At 47.8% G+C, this 25400-nt stretch overlaps 1 protein-coding gene across 1 annotated transcript; it reads right to left on the bottom strand.

The window, feature by feature from the left end:
- Window positions 1-7789: 7789 nt before the first annotated feature.
- LOC144766755 (uncharacterized) lies at window positions 7790-12789 on the bottom strand. The gene is made up of 2 exons (XM_078650503.1): window positions 12330-12789; window positions 7790-8767 (listed from the first exon to the last, which is right to left on the bottom strand). Exons 1-2 carry the CDS (start codon window positions 12598-12600, stop codon window positions 8118-8120), a joined length of 921 nt encoding a protein of 306 aa, XP_078506629.1. The 5' UTR covers window positions 12601-12789; the 3' UTR covers window positions 7790-8117.
- Between the last annotated feature and the right edge of the window lie 12611 nt (window positions 12790-25400).

Here is a 25400-nt window from a genome sequence, read left to right as displayed (position 1 = left end):
ATGGTATATGGTACAAAGATCACTTACCTGTATTTCGCCGCAGACGGGGTCAATATTAATTGGGGAGGAGATTCTCCTCTGTAGAGGGGACCTGGAGAAAGGGATCGACGTCGACATCTGCTGGGAAGAACAGGAAAGGGGTGAGTATGCAACCTAAATCCTTAGTTTTGGCGAACCTTTAAGTGGTGGTCCGACCACCACGGTCGACTCGCCGGAATATATTCATCGGGGTGAAGATTCTCCTTTGAAGAGGGCACATGGAGAAAGGGATCCATGTCGACATCTGCTGGGAAGAACAGGAAAGGGGTGAGTATGCATAAATCCTTTTTTTCCACTGACCTTTGGTTGGCAGTCCGGGCACCGCGGTCGGCTGGCCAGAAAGCCAACTCATAATACAAGAACAGCGGTGTTACACCTCTGTACCACTCAATGGAGGCTGCCTTCCCAGACTGCGGTCCCGGCAGTTGGCGGTGAGCTGGTGGTGCCGGCAGTTTGGCAGGTGTCTTTGCAAAGCCAATCCTCCCAACTCTTAGTACGGCAGTCGGAACGCCGAGCTCACCGCTGTTAAACTGCCACTGAAGGGACGGCAGTCCATAGACTGCCAAACTTGTAATAAGGCCCCTAATTTTTATTCTGATCTAATAAAATATAAAGCTCATTATTTAAAAAAAATATGATCTGTCATGTTGGTTTAGATTTTGTGATTTTGTTGTGACTTTTGTCTGTTACTAATATTTTATAATATGCTTTTAGCTATTATTTCTAAGTAATCTACTTCTTTGGTATTTATGAAGAGTTTGCCTTTTTATTGTAGCATGTTGTCCATTCTTTTGGTTTGTCTGCTAAGGTTAGGGGCAATTTGGCTAACAGATCGCTCCATTTGCAGTTATTTGTAGCTTTGCTCTTTTTTAGTCATTGTTTTATGTTTATTGTACTTTAAGAGGTCATAGTAAGTGCTGTTTTGGTTTTTTGGTAGTAGGGCAGATATAAAAGGGATATTTGTGTTTTAACATTCACCATGTGTAGTGTATAACTGAGTGAGTGGTTTGGGACACATTTTGAAGGTCTCACAAGGTTTGCCAATGGCTTAGTTTTTGAAAGTTATTTGCTGTAGAGAATACTAGGATTCCTTTTTCTTTGTTTATCAGGTAAAAGGAAGAGTTCCTCATAATGTGTCACTGTTAAAAATGTTCACGTATTTCTCTGTCTTGGCACCTTATAGGGACAGGAGGTGTATCACTGTTGTTTTTTAGTACATGCAATTGATTGTTTTAGAGTGGGTATAGGTGGCTGTTGACCTGTGATGTGTTTGGGGACCATAGGCAGTATATCATTACAGATTTTGGTTGTGGGTTCCTGGGAGCTAGTGCTTGCCTCTGATATCCTGCAATAGCCCAATAACGTCTGACTATTTCTGTCACACTTGTGGGTAGTTGTGCTCTCTTACATGAATTACAACATCATCTTTTGCATTGGCCCTCCCATAGCATGCATTAGAAAAATATTTGGTACATTTCCAATTTATAATTTCTGTTGATAAAGTTTCTTGCCGTAAGTATAACCCATGTAATTTAGTAACAACTTTCCTTTCTATGAAGGTATGTATTTTGCTTTCCCTGTCATTTTATCTGAAAGTAGTATAATATTATAAATATGTGCAATATTTTAAAGTGTGTACATGTGCTATTTACATGTTCAATTATGCAACTACTTCTATTTTGTGTACGTACATTAATGTTCTGTTTAGAGGTTTCACACTGTTTTAAAGCTTTTCCATTAGGGTTGTTCTAATGTGGAACTTGTGCTTTGTTTTCTGTTGAATGGAAAAAACATTAGTTTATTTTTAAATGTAATTTTGTTGGTAGTTTGTAGAGGGTCAGGTGTTTATTTTTACCGGCTATTTTGGAGAGTTTCTAGCTATTTATTACTGTATTTATACTTATATTCCTATATCTTTTTGCTGGTTTGTGATAGTTGTTTTTATCTGGCATCTTATCACTTTTCCAAGTCAAAGTGTTTTCGTTGAGGAAGTCTATGTAAAGAGATAGAAGTTGGAGATTGTGTAATTAATTATTTGCTTCTTTATGTTTATAAACAAGTAAGTTTTAGTTTAAATATAGGTTTTACTTACTTGGTTAGATAGTTGTTGAGATGTATATATTTTTTCTTTAATGGTCTGATCAGAGAAGCCGGCAGAGTTTCCTCGTCTGGCATAATTTGTTGTTTTGAAGTATTAAGTTGTGTAAATTAGTGTGACTTTTATATTGTTGATTTAATTATTTGTCTGATTGTATTGGTTAAAGTTGTTTATACTTTAATTTTATTGGTTGGTTTATATTTATTAATATTTAGGTTGTTATCTTAGTGTTTCAATTTAATGCTAATATGTTTTTCTTTGGTATTGTAATGTTATAATTTTAGTTATATAATTTATTGGGGGATGGTAAATATTTTGGTGATGTAATATGTTTATATTTCATTTAAACATGAGCATAAAATGTTTTAGGTTTATTTCTAATAATTGTATGAAAAAGACGTTTTTTAATATTTTTTCATTATAATTTAATTCATTTGGTGCTTTTATTGTATTTGATAATGTGTGAATTGATAGTTTTGACCTATTATATGTTTATCTAACAGCTTCACTGCGGCCGAAATTACCCTGCGGTGCGGAGGAATTCCACGCATGCGCGGTTTGGACGGCCATCGGCCATCCCCCGCACATGCCCACCGCGACGTCAGATGGCCGGGGGCCGTCCGACGCATGGAAGAGGTTAAAGGTGACAATGTTTTTGTTTCCGATATTTGTGTTTTAGATATAAGTAAAAATCGATATTGTTAACAATGATATTAGTATTCTCAATATTTCTAGTTTTACTAGTTAAGCATAGGCTGTCAATAGTTTTGATGGCGATATATATTTTCAGAATTTTTTGTATTTTGATATTGTATGCATCATTATTGTGCATCAGTATTATGTCAGTGACCTGGGATCCATACCACTTCATCCCAGATTTGGTGATGACCACAGCTGGGCTGGCAAAGTACCTCAAGCCCCCCTCATAGGACCCAGGACTGGACGGGCACTACTCAAGCAGAGTCCAGTTGTTGGGTTCAAGACAGTTGGAACCTTTTCTTTCCATGTGCTATGATCAAGGGGCCAGCCAAATAGCCCTTAGAATCACTCTAGTGGTCCAGGGTTCATAATGCAGGTCCAATTCTTCTCACTCAGGCAGCAGGGCATCAGAGTAGCAGGGCAGCAGAGTGGCAGTTCTTCTTACAGCAGAGTAGCACAGCAGTCTTTCTGAGTCTTCCACAGGTCCAGTGGTGTGCTGAAGAGTTGGGTCTGAGGGTCTACTATTTATCCTTGGTGCCTGCCTTGAAGTAGGAGACATTTCTAGAGTGTTCCACCACAGAGGTGCCTGGAAATTTCTAAGTCCCTGCCCTGATGCCCAGCTTCTTTGGGGGCACAGAAGACTAGTCTCAAATCCTTTGTATGTGTGCTAAGACAAAGTCTTTGTGATGTGCAAGTGTGGTAGATGATAGCTCCACCCCCTTATCAAGTCGGAGATGGTTGAGCCTGACAACATATATTTCCACTTTGTCTCACTGTTTGGGAGCAATACACAAAAACCAACTGCCATCTGCACCTAGTCATGTGACCCAGGATACAGACTGCATGCACCAAATATTTGGAAGAAGAAAACGCCAACTTTCTAAAGGGGATATTTTCAGAAATGTGACCTAAAATCCGACTTTACCAATAAAGAGGGGTTTAAATGACAATTTAAATGACAATAACAATTTCTTAAACACCAAACTCAAAGATATCTACCTGCTCACCAATTAAAGGTTACAGATTATTAAAAGTAATAAGGTAACCCAATGATAACCTAAGGGAGAGGAAGTCCTTGCAGTAGTGAAAAAAGAATTTATGACATGTACATTTCAAATTAACATGACCGACTTTATGAAAACACTGCCCCATGCCTTATGGGCTTTCTAGGGCCTAGCATAGGAGTGACTTGTATGATATTAAAAAGGAAGATTAGACCTCTCAAAAAGTTTATGTTGACAGGTCGAAATAGTAGTTAAAAGCTGCACACAGGACACAATAGCAGTCCTGGGACATGCTTAAAGGGCTATTTAAGGTGGTGGCACAATGAGGGCAGTAGGCCCACTAGTAGCATTTAATTTACAGGCCCTGAATACATGTAGTACCACTTTACAAGGGGCTTAAAGTAAATTAAATGTTCCAATTGGGTATAAGTCAATCTTACCATGTTTGAAGGAGAGAGCAGAAGATCTTTAGCACCGGTTAGCAGTGTGCAGACAGCTAAGGCTAAAACAACAAAGTCAGAAAAAACAGGAGGATTGAAGGCAAAAATGTTGGGGGAAAACCACTCCAAGTATGTCAGATCCAACATAAATATATATTGATAAGTATAGATTTATTATTATTAACAATACATCTCTGTACTTTGAAGACATGTATATCGTTAAGGTACATATATGTGTCGTAACGTATAGTAAACCTATACTTATCTATACATTTTTTTAAATATATTTTAGGTGTGCTTTTACTGTGCAATGTTTGTAGAATGATACTTGGGCTTGAAGCTAAAGTAACTAAAAACTGTGACCGAGAGAAAGAGGAATTATTAAAATGGTAAAGAAAAATTGTGAGGCAAATAGAGTGATAGAGCAAGGCTAGGAAGCAGAATACAATTCAAGTAAGGAAAGAAATATAGAGAGAATAAAAGAAGCAGGCTGTTAAAATGGTGCACAAGAAGAATGGAAATAAAAAATGAAAGACGTAAAGGAAGAAAAGAAAGGAAGATATAACAAAGAAAAGAAAAAGATTACTGATTAAAAGAAAGACAGCAAGAGGAAAAGATGTAAAACCTACAAAATAAATATGGTGGAAGAGAAAGAAATATGGAGATCTGAAAAAGAGAATGGAGTCATGAAATTTGACATGAGAGACGGAAAGAGGGCAATCAAAGGAGGAAAGAGAAAAAAATTAAAGAATGGAAGGAAAATAATGAAATAAAGGGAAGCAGTAAGGATAAGAGGATGAGTAGAAAAAAGGAACAAAAGAGAATGAAAGAAAATTAAAGACTGGGAAAATAGGACATATAGGATGATGAAAAGAAAATGAAATGAAATACGTATAGAACGAATGAAAGATGCAATTATAGAAGGATAAACAAACAAACAGAAGGAAAGAAAAATGAAAGAATAATGGAAAGAAGTAAAGAAAATAGAAAGTGGTAAAGAAAGATCGATCTTTAATCCCCTTTTTACATGTTTTCATTTAGAGAGTGAGTAAGAGAGTATGTGTGTGTGTATGTGTGTGTGTGTGTTTAAGTGAAATTTCTAAGCCGAAATGCAAAAGGATTTGTGATTCATAAATGCCACAAGCGGCCAGTATAAATGTAGCCAGTGTCCACAATCTCCTCAACAAGCAGTTGTACAATGTAACCCCCTGAAGCGCTGGTGACACAAGAGGGTGACAATCCTTCAAGGGGTCCCTTTTAGATCAAGGCATATGAATATCTGTGAGATATAAGAGTCTGAGGGACAAATTTATCAATATTTAATGCAGTGCAACAGAGCAAGACAACTTGCTGTTCTGCGTCAAATGGAGAGGGCATGATTATGCCATATATACTAATATATGGTGCCTTCCTGCTCTTTCACTGTGCTGGTGCCCTATGTCTTGCCTAGAGCCAACGCAGGCACCCTTGCTGCATGATGCAAGGGTATCTGCATTGCAGGTGATAAAGCGGAAATTTCATTTATTTTTAGGTGTGCATTATAATCACGTGTAGAACGCATCCGCATATAATCTTACAAATTATGTTAACTTGAGGCGAAGAATTGTGAAAAGTATTGACGCAATTATGAGACGTGCTTTAGTTTATGGACAAGTGTCATTGAGAATTAACACAGGGAAAAAATGTAACTAGCAGACAATGCTAACATGTGAAGCTTGTGCCGTGAAGCTGACACTACTCACATATCAAATGTGTTTGACAAATGATATTTTCTATAAGAAGGTAAATATATTATCTGAAATGCTATAATAATTATGCGACCAGTAATGCTTAAAGTGACATATTCTTATGTTATCCAAAGCCATAGGCCTGAAATGCAAGTCCCTGAAAACTCTTGCTTTAGAATTAATAATCAAATGTCATGCGCACTGCTGAATCTGTTCTTTCTCATTTTTCCATTGCAGGCTGAGACACTTTCTTTTAGATGAAAAATGTCTTTGTTTTAGTAGCTAGACAAGGAGAGAAGAATGTAGAATTATATGGGTTGGAGGTGATAAAGACAGATGGTTTCACATGGGAGAGGACATGGGAGCCAAGGACAAATTGTGCGAGGAAGGAACAGGGACAACATCATGGAAAAGTACATCCGGAACAGCACCCAGAGTGGATAGCGTGATGCGAGGTGCATCATGGGAATGCTACCTGTGGATAACTGATTGTTGAAATGAGGGAAAGTGCCCATTTCGCTCTTGCCTTAGGAGAGGGAGCATCTCAGAACGAGCTATTTTTTTGCAATAGTGGTTTTATGCTACTTGACCCATGGAGGGTGGAGAGACTTCTTAGGAAGACTACATGCACTGACACCTTTTCCTTTCCATTGAAGATGCCTATGTAGAGATGTCACCTTGGAGCTAGAGTATGGATAGATTAATGTGTTTTACTCATCAACCCTCAATGCAAGGAAATTTTGACTCATGCTTCTTAATTCTCTGTATCCTACTTCTTGAATTAATAGTTCTGTTCATGCTGCACCATCTAAATTGGATGCATAGATGTGGCTACATGCTAATTCTGTTGTATTTTTATACTCTCATGCTGAGGTGTCTGTATGTCCAGTTATTTTTGGTTTTGTAATAAATTGACTAGCTTTTTTTTTAGTTGTCTGTGGTAATGGTAAGAAAAATTGTTCATTAATTGACTGTATATTAACAATTTTCTTTCCTTTATACTTACATGCTGCGAAACCGAACGATTTGTTTGTGTCTCTAGAATAGGTCTAGATCTAAAGGGCCCAGCCCTTTCATAGGCAGAACTTTGCTTGTGCATGAAGCAGTGCTTAATTTGTGCCGGTGCTTCCCGGTGCTAAGCACCGGCACTTAATCTTCAGGGCCGGGTCTATTAGCTGTTCACTACATTCATAGGGATCTCCCTGATGAAGAATTAATATTTCCCGTGATTGTGTTTAAAATACTGAATACAGAACAAATTGGATGCTGCAGCAGCAGCCCACTTCGCGCAAGAAAACATTGTCCACACCTTCTTTTAGGAGCAAGAAAGGCCACTTTTATTTTAGGACAGGTGCATCATCAATATCATAAACATATTCATTATTTATTTATTATTTACATAATTCAACTCTACAGTGAGCCTACGAAACCTAAATCCCAAAACCCCGAACAAACTCCTGCCTACTAACCCTAGCCTACCCAACGCTACCCTTCAGGATGGCCAACCCGCTCCAGGCTGCCCACCCCCACTAACAAAAACCCGCCTACAAAAGAACAAAGGCACCCATCCTAACAGTGGCAAACCTACCTAAACTAAACAGTGCCTAGAGCACCGCAAAATAACAAGCCCAGAAATAAATAAAGAAAAAGAAAAAAGAGGGAGGGTGGGTGGGGCAAAACAACCTCCCTTCACGCCTCCCGCCACGCAGTTACTAATCCCCGCCTGACTTCCCCTTTTCCCTCTCTGCTAATCAGCCCCCCACCTGTAGAATGTTCCTCGCGCGAACCTGCCCAGGGAGAGACCGGCTCGCGCCTGGCTCTCCCTGGGTCCCCCCTCGCGCAAGAAAACATTGTCCACACCTTCTTTTAGGAGCAAGAAAGGCCACTTTTATTTTAGGACAGGTGCATCATCAATATCATAAACATATTCATTATTTATTTATTATTTACATAATTCAACTCTACAGTGAGCCTACGAAACCTAAATCCCAAAACCCCGAACAAACTCCTGCCTACTAACCCTAGCCTACCCAACGCTACCCTTCAGGATGGCCAACCCGCTCCAGGCTGCCCACCCCCACTAACAAAAACCCGCCACCCAGGAAAACCTTTAGCGTTTTCCTGCCCCACCTAAAGGAAAGGAAGGAGCACACCACAACTGTACTTGAAGAACCTTGCTAATCAAGTCCCTGAGTTCAAGGAGGTAAAAAGAGAGGCCCAAAGCTGAGAGATGCACACCGTCCTCACAAAATAAATGATGTTCAGATACTTGTAAATGATAATGGTTCAAACTGTATATCCCCCAATGTTGACAAAAAAGGCGCATTGTCCTGTTCACTTTCCGTCTAGCCTTTTCCAGGGCAGAATGGGTCCGTGCCCCACGCCAGTGCAAACGGGGCACAAACTCAGTCCATATGAGCATGGTGCTCTCCCATGTGGTTCGGATGATTTCCAGGTCCTGCTTCATTAATTTTAACAAGGTCAGCCCAGAGAGAGAAACCAAGTCATTCTCTCCCAAATGTAGCACCAGGAGATCCGGAGGGCCCCCCAAACACTGCGAAACCAAAGCAGCCAAGGCGGGAAAAAGCCCACCCCAGCGCATTCCCCCTGTTCCATGCCATGAGACTTCATGTGTCATACTGTTCAGACCAAGCGATCTCCCACAAAGCTGGCTGGCAGCGGCTAAAGCTGCTCTTTTAATGAAAGAGTGCCCCAGTATCCACACCCTCCTTTTGCATCCGGCGACTGATAGCCAGGGACCTAGGAGAGAAAGAAATGTTAGACCAGCCAAAAATGCACTATTTCCTCACATACTTTTCACAACACTTGGAACGCCAACGACCAATGCGTCTGATCTGGGACCAGTCCCACCCCAGGCGGGCGGCCTCCGTCGCCGCACCAATTCTGAAGGAATGGGTACCAAACTGAACAGGGTCCTTCCCCAAACGCAGCAAGACCTTGCGTAATACAGCCAACAATTGAGATGCAACTATGGGACTACCATCTGCATGACAAAATATGGACCCCTGGAGAAAATGCGGAGAGGACACAAACACTTCCCATTCCCCAACCGGGCAACATGCAGAGACCCCACTCCTACCAAGGAACACCCACTTACCCCTCCCCATCTGGTCGGTTTTAGATGCCCGCAGCCAAAGTCGCACTCTGTCACTTTCCAACACCACCTCACCGCTGGTCATACCTACCCTGCCCCGCAACCCCAGCAACTCTGATGCCCGAAATGCCCCAAAGAACAACCACACAAAACACAAACGAAATTTGGCACACTCAAAAGCATCATGACAACACACCTCCAGTTCCAGCAACATCAACTGGAGCAATTCAAACGTCACAGGCTGCCGGAGCTGCTGACCCCCAGCCCGGAGCCTGGCCAAACCTTTCAACAATTTACGAACCAACACCCCCCCAACCGGATCCCTCCCCCACCAAAGCTGTCCATAAAAAGAAACCCCAGCCAATTTACCCGAAATGGTAGTGGGCGACAGGCCTTTGTCCGCCAGATGTAAAACAAACTGCAAGATGCATTGTTCATCAGACCAACCAGCCCTGAACGGCCCCATCGAAACATTACAAAACTGCAGAAACTCAGACCAGGCTTTCACATAACCCCGCCTGGTGGATTCAGCCACAGAATTTTCCACCAAGTGGTGAACCCTCAATCCCCCAGGTCCCATACGTACTGTGGGATCGCTGTTGGTGCCAGGTCCGCCCCAGGAGCTAACTTGCGGAACTCGGACCACTGAAAGCGAGACAAAGAGTCAGCGATGCAATTAGAAGTACCAGGAACATGCCGCGCTTTAAAGACAATATTCAGTTGCAGACACCGCAGCATGAATGCGCGCAGGAGCCGCAAAACCCGCAAATCGCGAGCCTTTTGGTGATTGACAAGGTGTACTACAGCCAAATTGTCCACGTGAAACAAGATGGAACGATTCTGAAACTCATCCCCCCATAGGTGCAAAGCAACCAGCAGCGGGAAGAGCTCCAGAAACGCAATGCTGCGACCCTGATCCTTCCAGTGCGCCGGCCAGCCGGCCGCGCACCATCGACCTTCCCAAAATATTCCGAATCCGTGAGCCCCTGACGCATCAGTGAACAACTGTACTTGCCACACCATGTCCTCATCCGCAAAAAACAAGGACACGCCATTAAAGTCTTGCAGAAAACGAAGCCAGACAGTCAAATCGGCACGCACAGCGGTGGTAATGCGCACCCTATGATGGGGAAGGCTTGCTCCGGACATGGACAGACCCAGACGTCTGCAGAACGTCCTGCCCGCCCGAACAACCCGGCAAGCAAAATTGAGATAACCCAACAACTTCTGAACAGTTTTCAAAACCACTTTCCGCTCCCCCAACACCAGATGTATGAAAGCAGACATTTCCTTCACTTTAGCCACAGGCAGTCTCGCCATCATAGACAGAGTATCAATTTCGATCCCCAAAAAAGTCAGGGACGTACAGGGACCTTCTGTCTTGTCCGGCGCCAAGGGGACACCCAATTCCTCCGCTAGAGCCTGAAAGATGTTCAAGGCCGACTGACACTGCCCAGAGCAACCCTCCCCAATGAAAAGAAAATCATCAAGGTAATGACAGACCAACGCGTGGCCACTAACAAAAGTGAATCGCCACTGTAGGAAGGTACTGAAAGTTTCAAACAGGGAGCATGACACTGAACAGCCCATGGGCAACACCCGATCCACGTAGAAACTACCATCAAAATGCATTCCTAACAGACTGAAATCCCAAGGATGAATGGGCAATAGCCGGAAAGCCGACTGAATGTCGCTCTTCGCCAGCAAAGCCCCAACACCAGCCGTGCGCACGAGCCGCAAGGCATCGTCCACCGAAGCATAATTGACAGTTGAGTCAGCTGGATCAATAAAGTCATTGATTGATGAACCCTCGGGCCAGGACAGGTGATGGATAAGACGAAACTCCCCTTCCGCCTTCTTGGGCACCACACCCAGGGGTGATACAATCAAGTCAGGCAGGGGACAATCCACAAAAGGACCAGCAATCCTACCAGCCGCAAGCTCTGCATCCAGTTTCTTCCGCACCACATGTGGACTCTCCTTCGCAGACTTCAAATTGTCCGACCACCTGCCCACCCTGGGTCCCTGATACCCAATCCGAAACCCAATTTTGAAACCCCAAGACAAAATCTTAGCGGCCTCAAAATCCGGATAATCCACCAGCCAGAGATCGAGAACCTCCTGCCTAATAGGAGTAGGGGCCCTTGTAAACAGACTGATGTTGCTGCCCCCTGCCCCCAGAACCCCGTCCCTGATCACCCCATCTCTGGCCGGGAAAACACTGGGTGAGGGCATGCTTCCCTCCACACTGCGAACACTCATGTTTATACCTGCAAGCGGGTCTGTTACAGGAACCCCTGTTAAAATGCCAGCAAGTGCCGGAAGCGGCCGATTGACCTCTGCCCCAAACCCCCGCCCCAGATTGAGCGGGGCGAGCTGAAAAGGGCCGATAAAACACAGGCTGCCCGCTAGCTGTGTGGGTCGTAGCAGGAGGGTTTGCCGATGCCATCCATTGCAACCATAACTCAGAGTCAACCGCACCCCACGAACGCTCAGGGAAAGCGGCCATGCGCGCCCTAAATTCGTCATCGTAGGACAACCAAGCAAAGCCGCCAAAATAACTGTGAGCCTTGCGGATGACATCTGCATATTTAAACATATCTATTGCTTTCTCAGGATGACGTTGACAGTAAACGCTGGCATAAATGAGAAAGGCCGAAGTCCAGTTCTCTATAGACCTCGGAACACGAGGCCTCCGAGCCAATTCTAATTCCTCCTCTTTCGACCCTTCTTTTGCCTGGACATCCCTGTGGAGAAGTCGAAAAACATCCACAAAAGCCCCAGACCAGATCAGAGTCTTCGTTTTTTCGGACAAATGGGACCCCAAGGGCATCCCCACCCCAGAATAAGGCAACTTTTTCGGTAGGATACTATCCTCCGCTACCCGAGTGGCAGCCACCCCGCCATCCCCCGATATAGAAACTTCTTTTGCCACTTGTACAGTAGAAACATTCGAAAATACGGGCCGCTCAAGCCTCGGTGCCAGAGCGACTCGCTCAACCACAACCCCATCACCCGTACCACAAGATCTCGTACTCTTAACAGGGAGACTCTCCCTAGGTTGCATATTTGAAATTACGGGCCGCTCAAGCCTCGGTGCCAGAGCGACTCGCTCAACCACAACCCCATCACCCGTACCAACAGATCTTGTACTCTTAACCGGGAGACTCTCCCTAGGTTGCCACACTGACCACCACCCATTCTTACCTCTCGGTAACTGCTCCGACTGCTGGGCGACGGCCCCACGATCCCGCTGAGAAGGTCCAGACCACACTGCCCCTCGTACACCCGCAAGGTCCGCTCGAGACTCCTGCAAAACACGAGAAACAGCGGGTTGCCCTAACCCACCCCCCTGGGCCCGTGCTGCCAAAAACCCAACATCTGTCTCTCTCAATTCCCCTTCTTCCAAATCATCATCACGAAAACTCCCACAGAAAGCTTCATCAGAAAATGCAACCTGTTCACTCCCACTGGGCATAGCCCCATCACCAATACCCCCATCATAAAATTGCCAGTCGATGTTTTGAAAGCTATGTGCACTGAAAGCTGTAGAAGAGCCGTCCGCTCCAGACAGCCCCCCTGTAAGCCCACCACTGGAAACAGCCGTGTGGACAGTTCCCGGGCCCGTAGAAACAGCCAACAGCCGCCCAGCCGAAGGCGCAGAGTGAAAACTGCGGCCGCTCAAGCCAGACGAGGAAACAGCCCCTAAAACATCACCCCCAACATGAGAACCGCACTCACCCCCCGACGCCAGCCCAAATCCACCCACCGACCCAGCCTCAGGACCACCCAGAAGCCCACCCGGGCAGCCCCTGGGGACCGGGAACAGAGACTGACCAGTGGCCGGGGGCGCCCCTTTGCGCAGCATGCCCTTGCCCCCCAAGGTCATGGACTTAGGGGTGGGGGGGGGCCGGGGGCAAGGAGCACCAGTTACAACAGCCTCGGGGGCCGTGGGATGCGGCGTGGCATGTGTAGCACCCACCTGGACCACAGCAGGAGCCGGGGGCGGGGCCTCAGGGGGGGGGCGCAAAGGCATCGCAACCCGGGAGTGCCCAGCATCAATGAGAACCGAGTGAGGGGGGCCAACAACGTGGGGGGGGCAGAGACAGGCCCCGACACGGCCGGTGATAGCAGGTAACACTGCCCATTGATCCATAAACATGGAGGGCCCCCAGCCGGCAAAGGCGGCACAGAGGACAGGGGGGCAAGAGACACCACAGCAGTGGGGGGGGCGTGCGCGCGCCCATGCGGCTCTGCGCTGCGCCCTCGCTTGGGCCTGGGCCCCGCCTGCTGCTTCCCCGACGACCCAGCAGCGAGACCGCCTGGACGCGGTGTCAAGCGGCCCGCAGAACGCCCCCGCCTCCCCCCGGGCGCCCCTCGTGAACAAGCAGGTAAAAAAGGGGCTTCACATACCTGCTGGAGGGCGCCCGGGTCACACGGCGGGGGTCCTGCCTCCTCGGCATGCAGAACAAGCCCAGGCCCATCGACCGACATGGCCGCCTCGCCGTCGTCGTCGTCCTCAGGGCCCGGCGACAGACACGCCTCCACCGCCCTGGCGACGCCCTCCGCAGCTTTGCGAGGGGGGCGGGACAAGCCGACCCACGCCTCCTCCGGGACGCCGGGCATCAACAAATCCTCCCGCCCTGCTGCACAGAGGAGTTGGACCGCCCGCCTGACCTCCGCCGCTTCTTCCATGACCCAGGTACCGCGCAAAACAACCTCCCTTCACGCCTCCCGCCACGCAGTTACTAATCCCCGCCTGACTTCCCCTTTTCCCTCTCTGCTAATCAGCCCCCCACCTGTAGAATGTTCCTCGCGCGAACCTGCCCAGGGAGAGACCGGCTCGCGCCTGGCTCTCCCTGGGTCCCCCCTTATGAGGAATGTCACACTCATTGAAACTGCAGTGCTAGGGCCCCTGCCTCCTCGTAATTTACAGGTCACTCCAATCAAGGCTGGGGCCTGCACGCACTGCTACTGCTGGGTCGTGAATACCGCTGAGTCACGGGCTTCTATCAGGCTGACAGCACTGTTGCTACAATGTATTCTGATGCCCGCCCCACGGCGCCGAGGCGGGATGTAAAGCAAAGGTTGCCCACTGTGCCGCGGGGGGAGGGGGCGACGTCACCTCCGGTCCTGTTACCAGAGCGGGAAGTTTGCAGAGAAGGCAGCTGGCTAGAAGATGAGTTTGGGTACGGGGAGTGAACGAGGAAAGATAGGAAGAACTGGGGGCATATGCACGAAGAGACGTCCATCCAGACACAGCCAAAAACAAATCACATGTAATGTCGGGGCTGGAGGCGGCAATTGGCAGAGCAGAGAAACACATGCTGACGCCATAAATCTGGCACAGGAGGCCTGGAGGCGCCCCACTCCACGAGTTTTACGGTAGGGTCATCAACTGAACTCTGGCTACTGGTTCGAGGGGCTCAGGCGCGCCGTGCTGGCCTCGCAGCGCTGTCTGCTGCTGTTAATATATTTATTTAACTGAGCAGATGGAAATTTTTATAAATGTGCGTAACAGGCACTGTATGTAACAGTAACAGTCACTGTGACTCTTCTCGAGTCTCACCTGACCCACTCTGCTGCCAATGACGTAGGGCAGGGCACACATGCCGTGGTGTTTCTTAGAGCACTGCCGTGTTTCTGGTGTAAATGTTTGTGGCATATATACTATAAAGGTCAGGTGGTACAAACAAAAAAGCATTGAGTAATTAGCGCGAGGGGGACACTTTCCTGGTTGCTCGGGTGGGGCTCCTGAGCACTGTCCTTAACAGACACTATTGCACCGAGTCTGTTAGTGTCTCAGCGCCAGGAGGCCCACTACCTAGAAACCCGAGAGAAGCACAACACCAGCAGCGTCTCATCTCAGACATCTTGTGGCGCTGAGCACAACAGCACAGACCTCCCTTCAGTTCACGCAGGACGGTGAAGGAATCCGGACACGTTTCCGAGAACTAAGCTTGTGTCTTCAGAGAAACTATTCAACAAGACCGCTTTCACCCTTCAACCAAGATCAGAGTTTCTCCCACATTTCTCTTAGCATGGCAGCAGGATCCTTCTTCGACCTCTAGTGCCCACGTTGCAAACAGAGGCCCTTAAAAACATGTCACGGTTATTTTGAGACTTACATTTTCATATTTTTGTAAATTTCCATACAGCCTGTGGCCAGCAAAACAAAAAAGCCAGCCACGTCTATTTCAAGATGTGTTTTGTGGTGCCCATGCCCAGCACAAGATGTCTGCAAAAACAAAACATAAAAAAGGACCCAACTCCTCATACCCTCCAAAGGCACTGCTGGGAGTTTTACCAACTCGTTTTGAAAAAAGATATGATAAATGAAGTGCCATTTTTTTTAGCACAATAGCCACTTCGACAAAGCTCTGGTAACTGACTTAAATAGTCTGCAGATTCTAGCAATTAATGCAAATACATTACCTTCTTTATCGAAGGAGCTACTGCTGCGATCAAAGTCGTGCAAGATTAATTTACAGAACTTGTTTCAAGGAAGGGAGGCAGCAATAAACAGCAGGATACCAGAAACAAAAAATTATGCACTCCACACTCAAGAACTATTTCCTTAGAGAAACTAAATTAAGGCCCTCGTTGTGAGTTACGGTGTCTCACCAGAAGGGTTAACTCTGGGTAGAGATACCGAAACCTGCATTACAGGTAGCCGAAGTCTCCAGATCCGATAATACCAGGTCCGGATGCATCTAGTCTGGTCTTACCAGGTGCAGATCTGCACCCAGTGAAACTGCTACAGGGACATGGACAGGGGATGCAGGCAGGAGCACAGCCTGACCATTACAGGGCACACAAGCAGAGCAGACAATGCGTTTCTTGCCCTACCCTAACCCTGCACTGGTCTGTCTTGACCTGATGAAACTGCGGCACGAATATGGGGAGGGGCTGCGGAAGGGGTACAAACAACCTGGCCCTACCTGCCCATTACAGCACCACAGGCTGAGGCTGAGCAGACAATGCTACGCCTGCCCTAACCAAGGTGAACACACTGCTGGAAAAGTGTGTGAAAGTCGACCTGGAGTCGGGTGATTATCAAATTCCAGAGATTTTGAAAGGAAGCTGTGATTGTTATACAAGCTTCCCCAGTGAGTGTTGGTGGCCTGTGTGCTTGTATACACTATACAAATAAATCTAAGCAGAGACTGAAAGGCTAGGTGGAAGTGAGCATCCTCTGTGAGCTGAATTCAAAAGTGATGCCAGGAGGAGGCCCCATATAATAATAATTATCCTTCAACGTAATGCAAATAATGGATTCCCAGAGTTTCTTGTTGCGCAAATGGGTGCAATTTCTGATGTTTATATGTTTCCCTCGCCGTCATTGCTTTATTTTGCTAACGAGAAACTGTCACTCATAGTCTTTGAAATGTCACTCATATTTGCTCTGAAATTATAGAAAAGCCACACATAGCAAACTAAAACCTTGGCAGCTATACACTGTGGAGCTATGGCAGGCGGAGTGGAGGCAGAAAGTAAAAGGCAGCAGCCATCGCCAGTTCTAGCCATAGTCGGCCGAAACTACAGGCTTCAGCCAATCTTCAATCAATTCCAGAAACACACTGAAGCATTGCCCACTAGGAATGCTTTCAGCCAGGAGCCCTCTTTGCCCAACTGAGCTGCTAGGACCAAATTTCTTTCTCGCTTCAGAAGAACTGTAAATATCGTTTATATGTCAGGAGAAGTGTCTCATTAATGAGCTTAAAAATTGAACACGATGCCCATGACCTTTTGAACCCTCTTGTATTCTGGTCCCATGCTCAGCTGGTGATGGGAACTTGACAGTGTGAGGATGGGGGCAGGTCTTGTTGCCAGGTAGGGCTTAATGTGTGAAAAAAAGAAATGCAGGGGCCCAAAGTTTGTCTTTCAAGACCATTGGGAGAACTTCTGAATGCCAGTGTTGCAAACTACGGAGGCTGTCTGGTCTTGATTCCACCTCATCATGGTTCTTTCTTCACTCTACACAATTTTCTCTCTTGTGTGTTCTTTTTCAAGCTGGCTTTCTCACTGTGTCTCTGTTTCCCTACCCTTCTCTTCCGCCATTCAATCTTTTTCACCTGTCTCTCTCCTGCTCTGACTCAAAGTTAGTCTGCTGTTGAACAATAATTCCAGGTCTTCAAAAATGAGGTCTTGTTACCACCACCTGCAACAACTGGCACAAATTAAGCAGTGCAGTAAGGGCAGCACCCAACGCTTAATTTCAGCTAGTGTTTTCCGATGCACGGTATCGGTACTTAATTCTCAACACCTGTATTCCTTTACCTATGAAAGTCTGGCACCTGGTGATGCTGTCTGTCTAATTTTGAGTTAAGCACAGCAACAGATGTTTAATAATTTAATATACATTATTTATGAATACTATCTACTGCTCACACCATTTTTATAGCATTAAGTGACTTGAAATAGTCTGAATTGTCACACTTGTTCTAGGTGAGTGATGTGTACTAGTTGTGTTGGTACTGCTATTAGCAGTACTGCCAGGGAGGGCAAATGCGTGGTGCAAGCTGCAATGGCCTCCCGAAAAGGATCCTGGCACTTATGTTTTTACAAATTAAGCACAGGTTTACTGTGGCTGGAAGTTAACAACACACCCCGGCTGGATGCCTATATGTGACATTTCAATGGTTTATGGCCTGGATCATGGATGTTTATGTGTGACATTTCCATGGTTTTTGGCCTAGCCCTGTCCTGGATGCTTATGTGTGACGGATTATGGCATGCTTTCTGGCCTGGACGCTTATGTGTGACATTTCCATGCTTTCTGGCCTGAGGGCTTAAGTGTGACATTTCCACAGTTTATGGCTGGGGTGCTTGCTTATGTGTGACATTTCCATGGTTTATGGCATGGGTGCTTATGTGTAAAATTTCCATGCGTTCTCGCCTGAGGACATGTGTGACATTTTCACTGTTTATGGCTTGCGTGGCAGTTGAAGGTGTGGGTGGAGCCAATAGAGGAAGTGGGTGGAGCTAGTGAAGGAAGTGGGTGGAGCCAGTGAAAAGGGGTGTGGCCTCCAACAAACATTTGAGCACCTGCACTTCATATTTTACAAATTAAGCTGTGGCATGAAGTGATATCTTCCTGCACAAAAACAATCCTTAGAGGCATGTTTCTCTTTCTAAGTGTGCTGGCACACTTAGAAAGAGGAAAAAACAAGGAGAAATAAATATATTTCTCCTTGTTGCACCTCTACCAGAAATGCCTACAATTTTGAAGCATTCCTAGGTTTACTTGTCCTGGTAAATCTGGGAATGCACCACAATACATGGGTGGATATGTGGGTACACCCACTCTCTACACACATGTAAGACACTCCTGATGCAGAGTAACACAAGGCAGCGACTTGCGCTGCCTTGCATTAATCCGGATTTACCAAGCCACACAGGGCCGTGCAAGGTGGCCTTGCGGGAGTTGATAAATCTGATTTAGGGATTGTGTTGACCTTGCGTCGCCCTAGGTGACGCACGGCCAACATAATCTAGGCCGTGTGTCCTTTATCACGTTCTGGACATTGGCCTACTTTTTTGATTTCCCACTGCTAAAAAGCTGGAAGGGGGTGACTCCAGACAAAGTAGGAGACCATGCTTACATAGTTCGTGAAAGTTCGTAATCAATTGGAAGGCAGGCTTTTATCCACCTACACCAGTCATGCTGGTATAGCGGGCACTCTTGTTATTTCATTTGCTTTGGAGTAACCTCTGCACCATGGCGCGTCTGAATGGCAAAGCAGTTGCATTTTTGGAGAACGTGATCTGGGCCACCTGCCAAAATCAAAACCAGCAGCTCCCAGAACAGCAACACCCATGGGTAAATCTATCATTTTATCAGCAGATAATCTCCACCGCCCTGCTCTAAATGAGGCCCGTTGTTTTTTTTCACTTCCTTACCTGTTAATTTTATTCTAAAATAAATTCCATAGGTACACTTTGAAATGGTGAGTAAATTAAAAAAATATCTACTATAAAATGCAGTACAAAATATTGTTTGGGAAACGAATCGACTTCAAGGGTAATTTTATCTTACATGGTTGCAAATATGAAGATCTAAAAACAAAGGTAATGTTGTAAGCTCCTGGAGGATAAGCATCGTTGTGCTGGTGTCAATAAAAGTAACACGTTTCTATGTGAGTACGCACACACATTTACAGGTGTTCGATGAAGGCACATCTTGTTTACTGTTTGCCCTACTTGGCGAGAGCCTATTGAGCGTTGTTTTCTATCAGGCCCCGAGTTCTTTGACTGATGAAATGAGCGGATAACACGGCGCTGGAAGGAGTTATCTGCTTTTCCCGTTGATTCATCACCCATCCCTCCTCAGGTGTTTGCCGCGCTCCGGTATAAATCACGGCCCCGCTCGCGCTCCCCTCCGCGCTGATGGATGAGATAGCTCCGAGGCACGCGCTCAGCTCCCATCGAGTTTCCATTATTCAGGTTGGTTTACCCCAAGAATTGCGTTTAATCAAAACAGAGTTCATCGTTTCAGTAAGATAACCCGCGGCTATCTGCCTCCGCCCACCTCTCCGTCGTCCCCAGCAGAGCTTCGAACTGATTTGCAAGCCCTAAAGCTTGGGTGACCCGGATGTGGATTGTATACAAACTGCTGCTGAATGCCTGGGCTCGAGCACCGGCTGACTCAAGCAAATGGCCTTCATTAACAGCTCTTGGGTGATCCAGGACACTGGAAGAGCAGCCACATCTTTGACTGCCAAATGTAGCAGGTCCTTAATGCAAACGCTTTTTACCACCGTATTTAGCTTTCTGGTGGTTGGTAATGTGTGACGAGAATGTTTGTACATATTTGTTGTCACATTTTGTGGCGGAGTTGCCTTCTGTTGTTTTTTTAGGCTGTTATTATTTGTGAGTGATGAGTTGTATAGTGGTTTTTGTATCATTCTGATTTGACTGTTCTTTAGTATTGTGCCCTGTTATGTTTTTACTTGTGCTGTCATTTTGCTTTGTGGATTTTATTGTGCTATGTTCTCTTATTTACTTTACTTATGTCGAAATGCAGCTACATTTCCAACCAAAAGCCGCACATGCATTAAAGTTTGTTGACAGGCATCCACTAAGGTGGTAAAATAGCCAGGGCCGGACTGGGAACCAAAACCGGCCTTGGCAAAGTGCTCGGCCGCCCCCCCTCGCCCGGGGGTAGGGGGTGCCGCCGAGCTATTTGCCAGGGCCGTTTTTTTGCCGATTTTGTTACAGGGCCGATTTTGCAGCTATACTGCAAAAAACGGCCCTGTAAAAAAAAAGCGGCCCCCAGGGGCCCAAAACCAGCCCCAACCCGTGCGGCGCACCGGGGGATTGCACGGTTCCCGCTACGGCCAGTCCGGCCCTGAAAATAGCACTGCTCCTGCTGGTCAGCTATTTACGACAGCAGCTGAAACGATACCAAGAAACTATGCCTTAGATTAATGATGGGGCATATTAGCAAGCCCCTTATCGCCGCGTCATTGGCAGTTTTCTGCCGATAACGCGGCGATATTTGCATCGCCCTATTATCAAGGCAGCGTTAAGTCAATTAACGTGGCTTAAAGCCACGTTAATTGACTTTTTTTTTTTTTTAAATATATTTTTATTGCAGAGCAGAAATAAACCTTCTCAACAAGCCAACTTATACACTGACGGCCCCCAACAGTCATTATGATAGCAATCCACTACACAGCCGATGAGCCCACATCCCGGAGGCTGGGCGGCGCTTTAATTAACCAGTTCGCTGAAGGTACCGCAGTGCATGCCCTGTTCGGGCCATAAGTCAGGTATAACACAACATATCTGCTTTTACCCTATAATAACCAACCCGTCCCTCTTCATCTAGCCCTAGGCCAATCCACTGCTACTGTTCCCAAACCACCATGACGACTCCCCAGGGCCACCCGGTTCCGGGTGGCTGCCGCATGGCGGCAAACCACCCCCTCCCTCGACTCCCACCCAGTGCCCTCCCCCCCCCACCAACTGCTGCTAATGCGGGTTCCAGTATTCCCTTCCTGCTCCAAGTAAGGACAACTACCAGGAAGTTCAGGCAATCAAGTAGTCCTCATGGAATCCCTTCCTATACCTGATCGATCTCCTCGCCTTCAGTTATGTAGTCCCTTAAAGCCTGCACCACCAGCTCCCAGGACCGCGCCAGTTCCAAACTCTTCTCGTTACCAGTTCTAGTCGCCTGCCGCATCCTAAGCACACTTTCACAGCCCGACCACTTCAACAATTCATTCCTCCATCTCCGTACAGACGGCCCCTCTTTAGATTTCCAATGCCAAGTGATTTCGCGCTGTGCCAGTATTAATCCCAACCCAATGAATTTGCTCGTCACCTTGGTCCTCTTAGTGTGCGGGAACCAAAGAAGCAAACATGCAGCCATGTCAAAGTCTACCTCCCTATCCGTGACAGCGTTCAGGAGTTCCCCCACCTCCGGCCAGTAGTCCCCTAACTTCGGGCATCCCCACAGCATGTGGTCTAGGTCTACCTCAGGCTCCAGACATCTCGGGCACATGGCATCAAGCACCTGGAAGTGTCGACGTAACCTCTCCGGGGTCAAATATGCCCGGCGGAGAACAAAAAAATGCACCTGCTGAAACCTTGCATTCCTCGTCCCTTTCCAGGTCCTGTGCAACACCTGACCCCACACAGTGTCCGGGATTTGTTTACCAATGCTGGCCTCCCATCGTGATTTCAACTCGTCCAAAGGCACCAGTCCTTCATGTAACATTCTGTTGTGGAGGCAAGTCACCGCCTTGACGGTGCCCGCGGCCATCACCACATACTGGCACACCATCGTCACCTCCGGTTCCACCAGTCCACCCCCCCAATGCCGCTGCATCGCTGTAACGACCGCCGCATGCAACAGGAAGGTACCACTCGGCAGGCCGAATTGTTCTTGCAAAGACTGGTATGGGGCCAGCGTCCCGTCTATATAGAGGTCTCCTACCATCTGCAGGCCCAGTTCTTCCCATATTAATAATTGGGACCAATCACCCCCGTGCGGTAAGGCGGTCAGCATTCCCAGTGGAATCTCCGGCGCATACGGCCGGCGCTTCCCAGCTCTCCTCAGGTTCCTATTCCAACACAATCTAAGTGTCCTTTCCTCCATCGTAAGATCCCTTCCAGCCAGTCTCTGTTGCATCACGATGGACGACAAAACATGTCTCCGAACGCCGACCCCTAAATTCTCTGGCCACGTTCTGCGTCAGGACCTGGAGCTGCGCCGCCAGATAATATAGTTCAAAGTCGGGGACTGCCATCCCCCCCTCACACTTGGGTCTCATCAAGGTGGTCAATGCCACCCTTCGGCGACCCTGGCCCCAGAGAAAGCCAGTCACCAGCGTCTTCAGTTCCCTAAAGATTCCCTGCGGGATCCATACCGCCAACGTTCTAAAGTAATAGAGTAGCCGCGGGAGTGCCACCATTTTCAGCAGTGCCACTCGACCCAGCACGGACAGTGGAAGAGAGGCCCAGAAGTCCACATTGCCCCTCAGCGCCCGGATGCAGCGCCCCACATTCGCCTCAAGGAGGTCCGCTGCGTCATGGTAGATGCGCACTCCCAGGTAAACAAAACAAGAGGGTTCCCATACAACCGGTCTTGTGAGCTGTGGGCAGAGCGTGGTCTTCCGCAACGGAAACACACAGGTCTTAGACCAGTTCACCCTGAGGCCTGATAGCCTCCCGAACCTGCTCAACATGTCCACCGCGCCTTCCAATGCCCTCCCAGAGTCCGCCAGATATAGTAACAGATCGTCGGCATATAACGATATATAGTGCGAGTCAGGTCCCTGTGCAATCCCGTCGTAGACAATGCCCGATCTCGCCTGCGCCGCCAGCGGCTCCATTGCTAAAGCAAAGAGCAGAGGGGACAGTGAGCAGCCCTGCCTCGTGCCCCTACAAACCGGATAGACCGGGGAGACCATGGTCCCCAGCCGCACCCGCGCCTTAGCCGAGGAGTATAGCACTCTCGACCAACCCCGGAACCCTTCCCCAACTCCGAACTTCATCAGCACGCCATCCAGATAATCCCATTCTAAGCTGTCAAACGCCTTTTCAATATCAACTGTTAGCACTACCGGGCCCTGTTCCGCTGCAGCGGCATCATCAATGACCCCGATCAACCGACGGATATTCATCGATGTGCTCCTAGAGGGGATGAATCCCGCTTGATCCCTATGCACTAAGGAGGTCATCAGCGGTAGGAGCCTGGTAGCCAGGACACGACTCAAGATCTTGTAATCCACAGTCAGCATGGACAATGGACGGTAAGAGGAGACATCCAACGCATCCCTGCCTGGCTTCAACAGCGGCACTACCAGCGCCTCCCTCATAGAGTCAGACAACCGCCCTAATCGACTCGCTTCCGCATACACAATCTGCAGCCTGGGCGCCAACACTTCCATAAATTTAGCGTAGAACTCGATCGGTAGTCCATCCACCCCTGGGGTTTTGTTCCGTGCCATATGACTAATTGACCCTCTTATTTCTGCTAGGGTGATGGGGCCCCCCAGGTCCCTGGCGTCCTCCACATCCATTAACGGTAAAGGGATCTGATCCAAGTAATCACCTATCTCCGGAACTGCTGCTTCGAGGTGGCTGGCATATAGTCCCGTATAGTAGGACTGAAAGCGCCCCAGGACCGCTGACTGTGAGTAGACCACCTCCCCGTCCTCCTGTCGCACACTCATGATCGGACACCCTCTAGGGTTCGGATCAGCTAGCTTTGCAAGGAGCGTACCCACTTTATCCCGCTCCTCATGCACCCTCATAGCGTATAACTTATAATCATAACACCGCAATCTCTCCGTCTCAGTCGCCACAACCTCCTTAGCTTGCAACAATCGTTCCTGCAACTCCGGCCTTTCGGGTCTCTGCCGTTCTACCCCTCTCAGCACTTCCTCCGCCTTCGCAAGGTCATTCAGCACCGTGCCTCTCACGGTCAGAAACCGTCCCATACACACCCCTCTCACCACCACTTTCATTGCATCCCATTCAATCACTCTAGTCGCTGTTGACCCAGCATTGTCCGTAAAATAGCTGTCTATGCCCTGGCGAACCGTGTCGCAGAACGCCGGATCTTCCAGCGTCTCCGGACGAAGTCGCCACGTAGGGACCGCCGATCTCGCCGGCTGCCATTGCATAGAGAGCAACAGGGGATTATGGTCCGAAATGGTCCTGGACAAGTACTCAGAGTGAGTCACCACATTCGCCAGTGAGTCGCTGCACAGCACTGAATCCAATCTAACATGCAGATCGTGCAGCGCGGAGAAGTAAGAGTAATCTCTAGTTTCGGGGTGTTGCGCCCTCCACACATCCACCAGGCCCCACTTTTCCTGCCAGTCCCGCCTATGGGTCGCAAGCCGGCGCACCGGGGAGTCCACTAGAGGCGGGTGCGATCTGTCCAGCAGCACATCAGAAATGGAGTTAAAATCCCCCGCCAGCAATATAGGGCCCGCCAAATAATATGCCAGTGAGCGTGACAAACCCTCGAAGAAATGCGCCTGATCAGCGTTGGGGGCATAGATGTTACACAGCACCACCTCCCTACCACATAGTCGTCCCTCCACAACCACATATCGACCCTCCGGATCTATTCTCTGACTCGTGACTTGGAATGGCGTACCCGCCCTTATCCATATCAACACCCCTCTGGCGAATGCCGAGTACGTCGTACCAAACACCTGACCTCGCCACCTCTTCTGTAATGCCCCGTACTCCTGTTGCGTCAGGTGGGTCTCCTGAAGCATCGCTATCTGAATGCCCCGCCTCCCTAAGTAGGCATGTACCTTGTGGCACTTTACCATAGTTCGAATACCCCGGACATTCCATGTGACACATTTCAGGTTAGGTAACGTCCCCATAAAGCATCAATCTCAACAGTGGCGCACGCCAAGAAATGTGACCCGCATTGCAGCAATTGTACAGTCCCATCAAAACAAATCCCTTAACTCCCACCCACCCCCTCCCCAGGACAGGGCCTAATAACCCAGCTTCAGCCCCGTTCCAAACCTTAAACACCCAACACATCACGCTAACCTGTGGTCGTCACCACAGAAGACCTTAAGGGTCTGAAGAGGGCTATGGAGCCCCAAACCAGGACGACAGAGCTACCACCCCGCGCCCGTAGCCCCATACTGCTAAGGGAGCCCCATACCTGGCAGTCCAACAGAAATTAGGAGTGTCCGCACCTCTGGGCCTCCCAAAAATGTTCAGTGGCCACGGGCCTCACCCATTAAATATACCATCTGATGTCTGTGGGGTGACCTCTGGCCCCTGCGCTCC

This window comes from Lissotriton helveticus, chromosome 7 (genome assembly GCF_964261635.1).
Source record: "Lissotriton helveticus chromosome 7, aLisHel1.1, whole genome shotgun sequence".
NCBI lineage: Eukaryota > Metazoa > Chordata > Amphibia > Caudata > Salamandridae > Lissotriton > Lissotriton helveticus.
The sequence above is the reverse complement of the archived record's forward strand: the minus strand, read 5'-3'. Positions and strand labels throughout refer to the sequence as shown.

Bases quoted from the DNA above. Each gene is read 5' to 3' on its own strand.
- LOC144766755 (XM_078650503.1), bottom strand. From the start codon at position 12,600: ATGCCCAGTGGGAGTGAACAGGTTGCATTTTCTGATGAAGCTTTCTGT. The intron at 8,768-12,329 runs GTAAGAATGGGT...TTTCTCTCCTAG, and splicing joins GTCGGAGCAGTTACCGAGAG to GTCCCTGGCTATCAGTCGCC.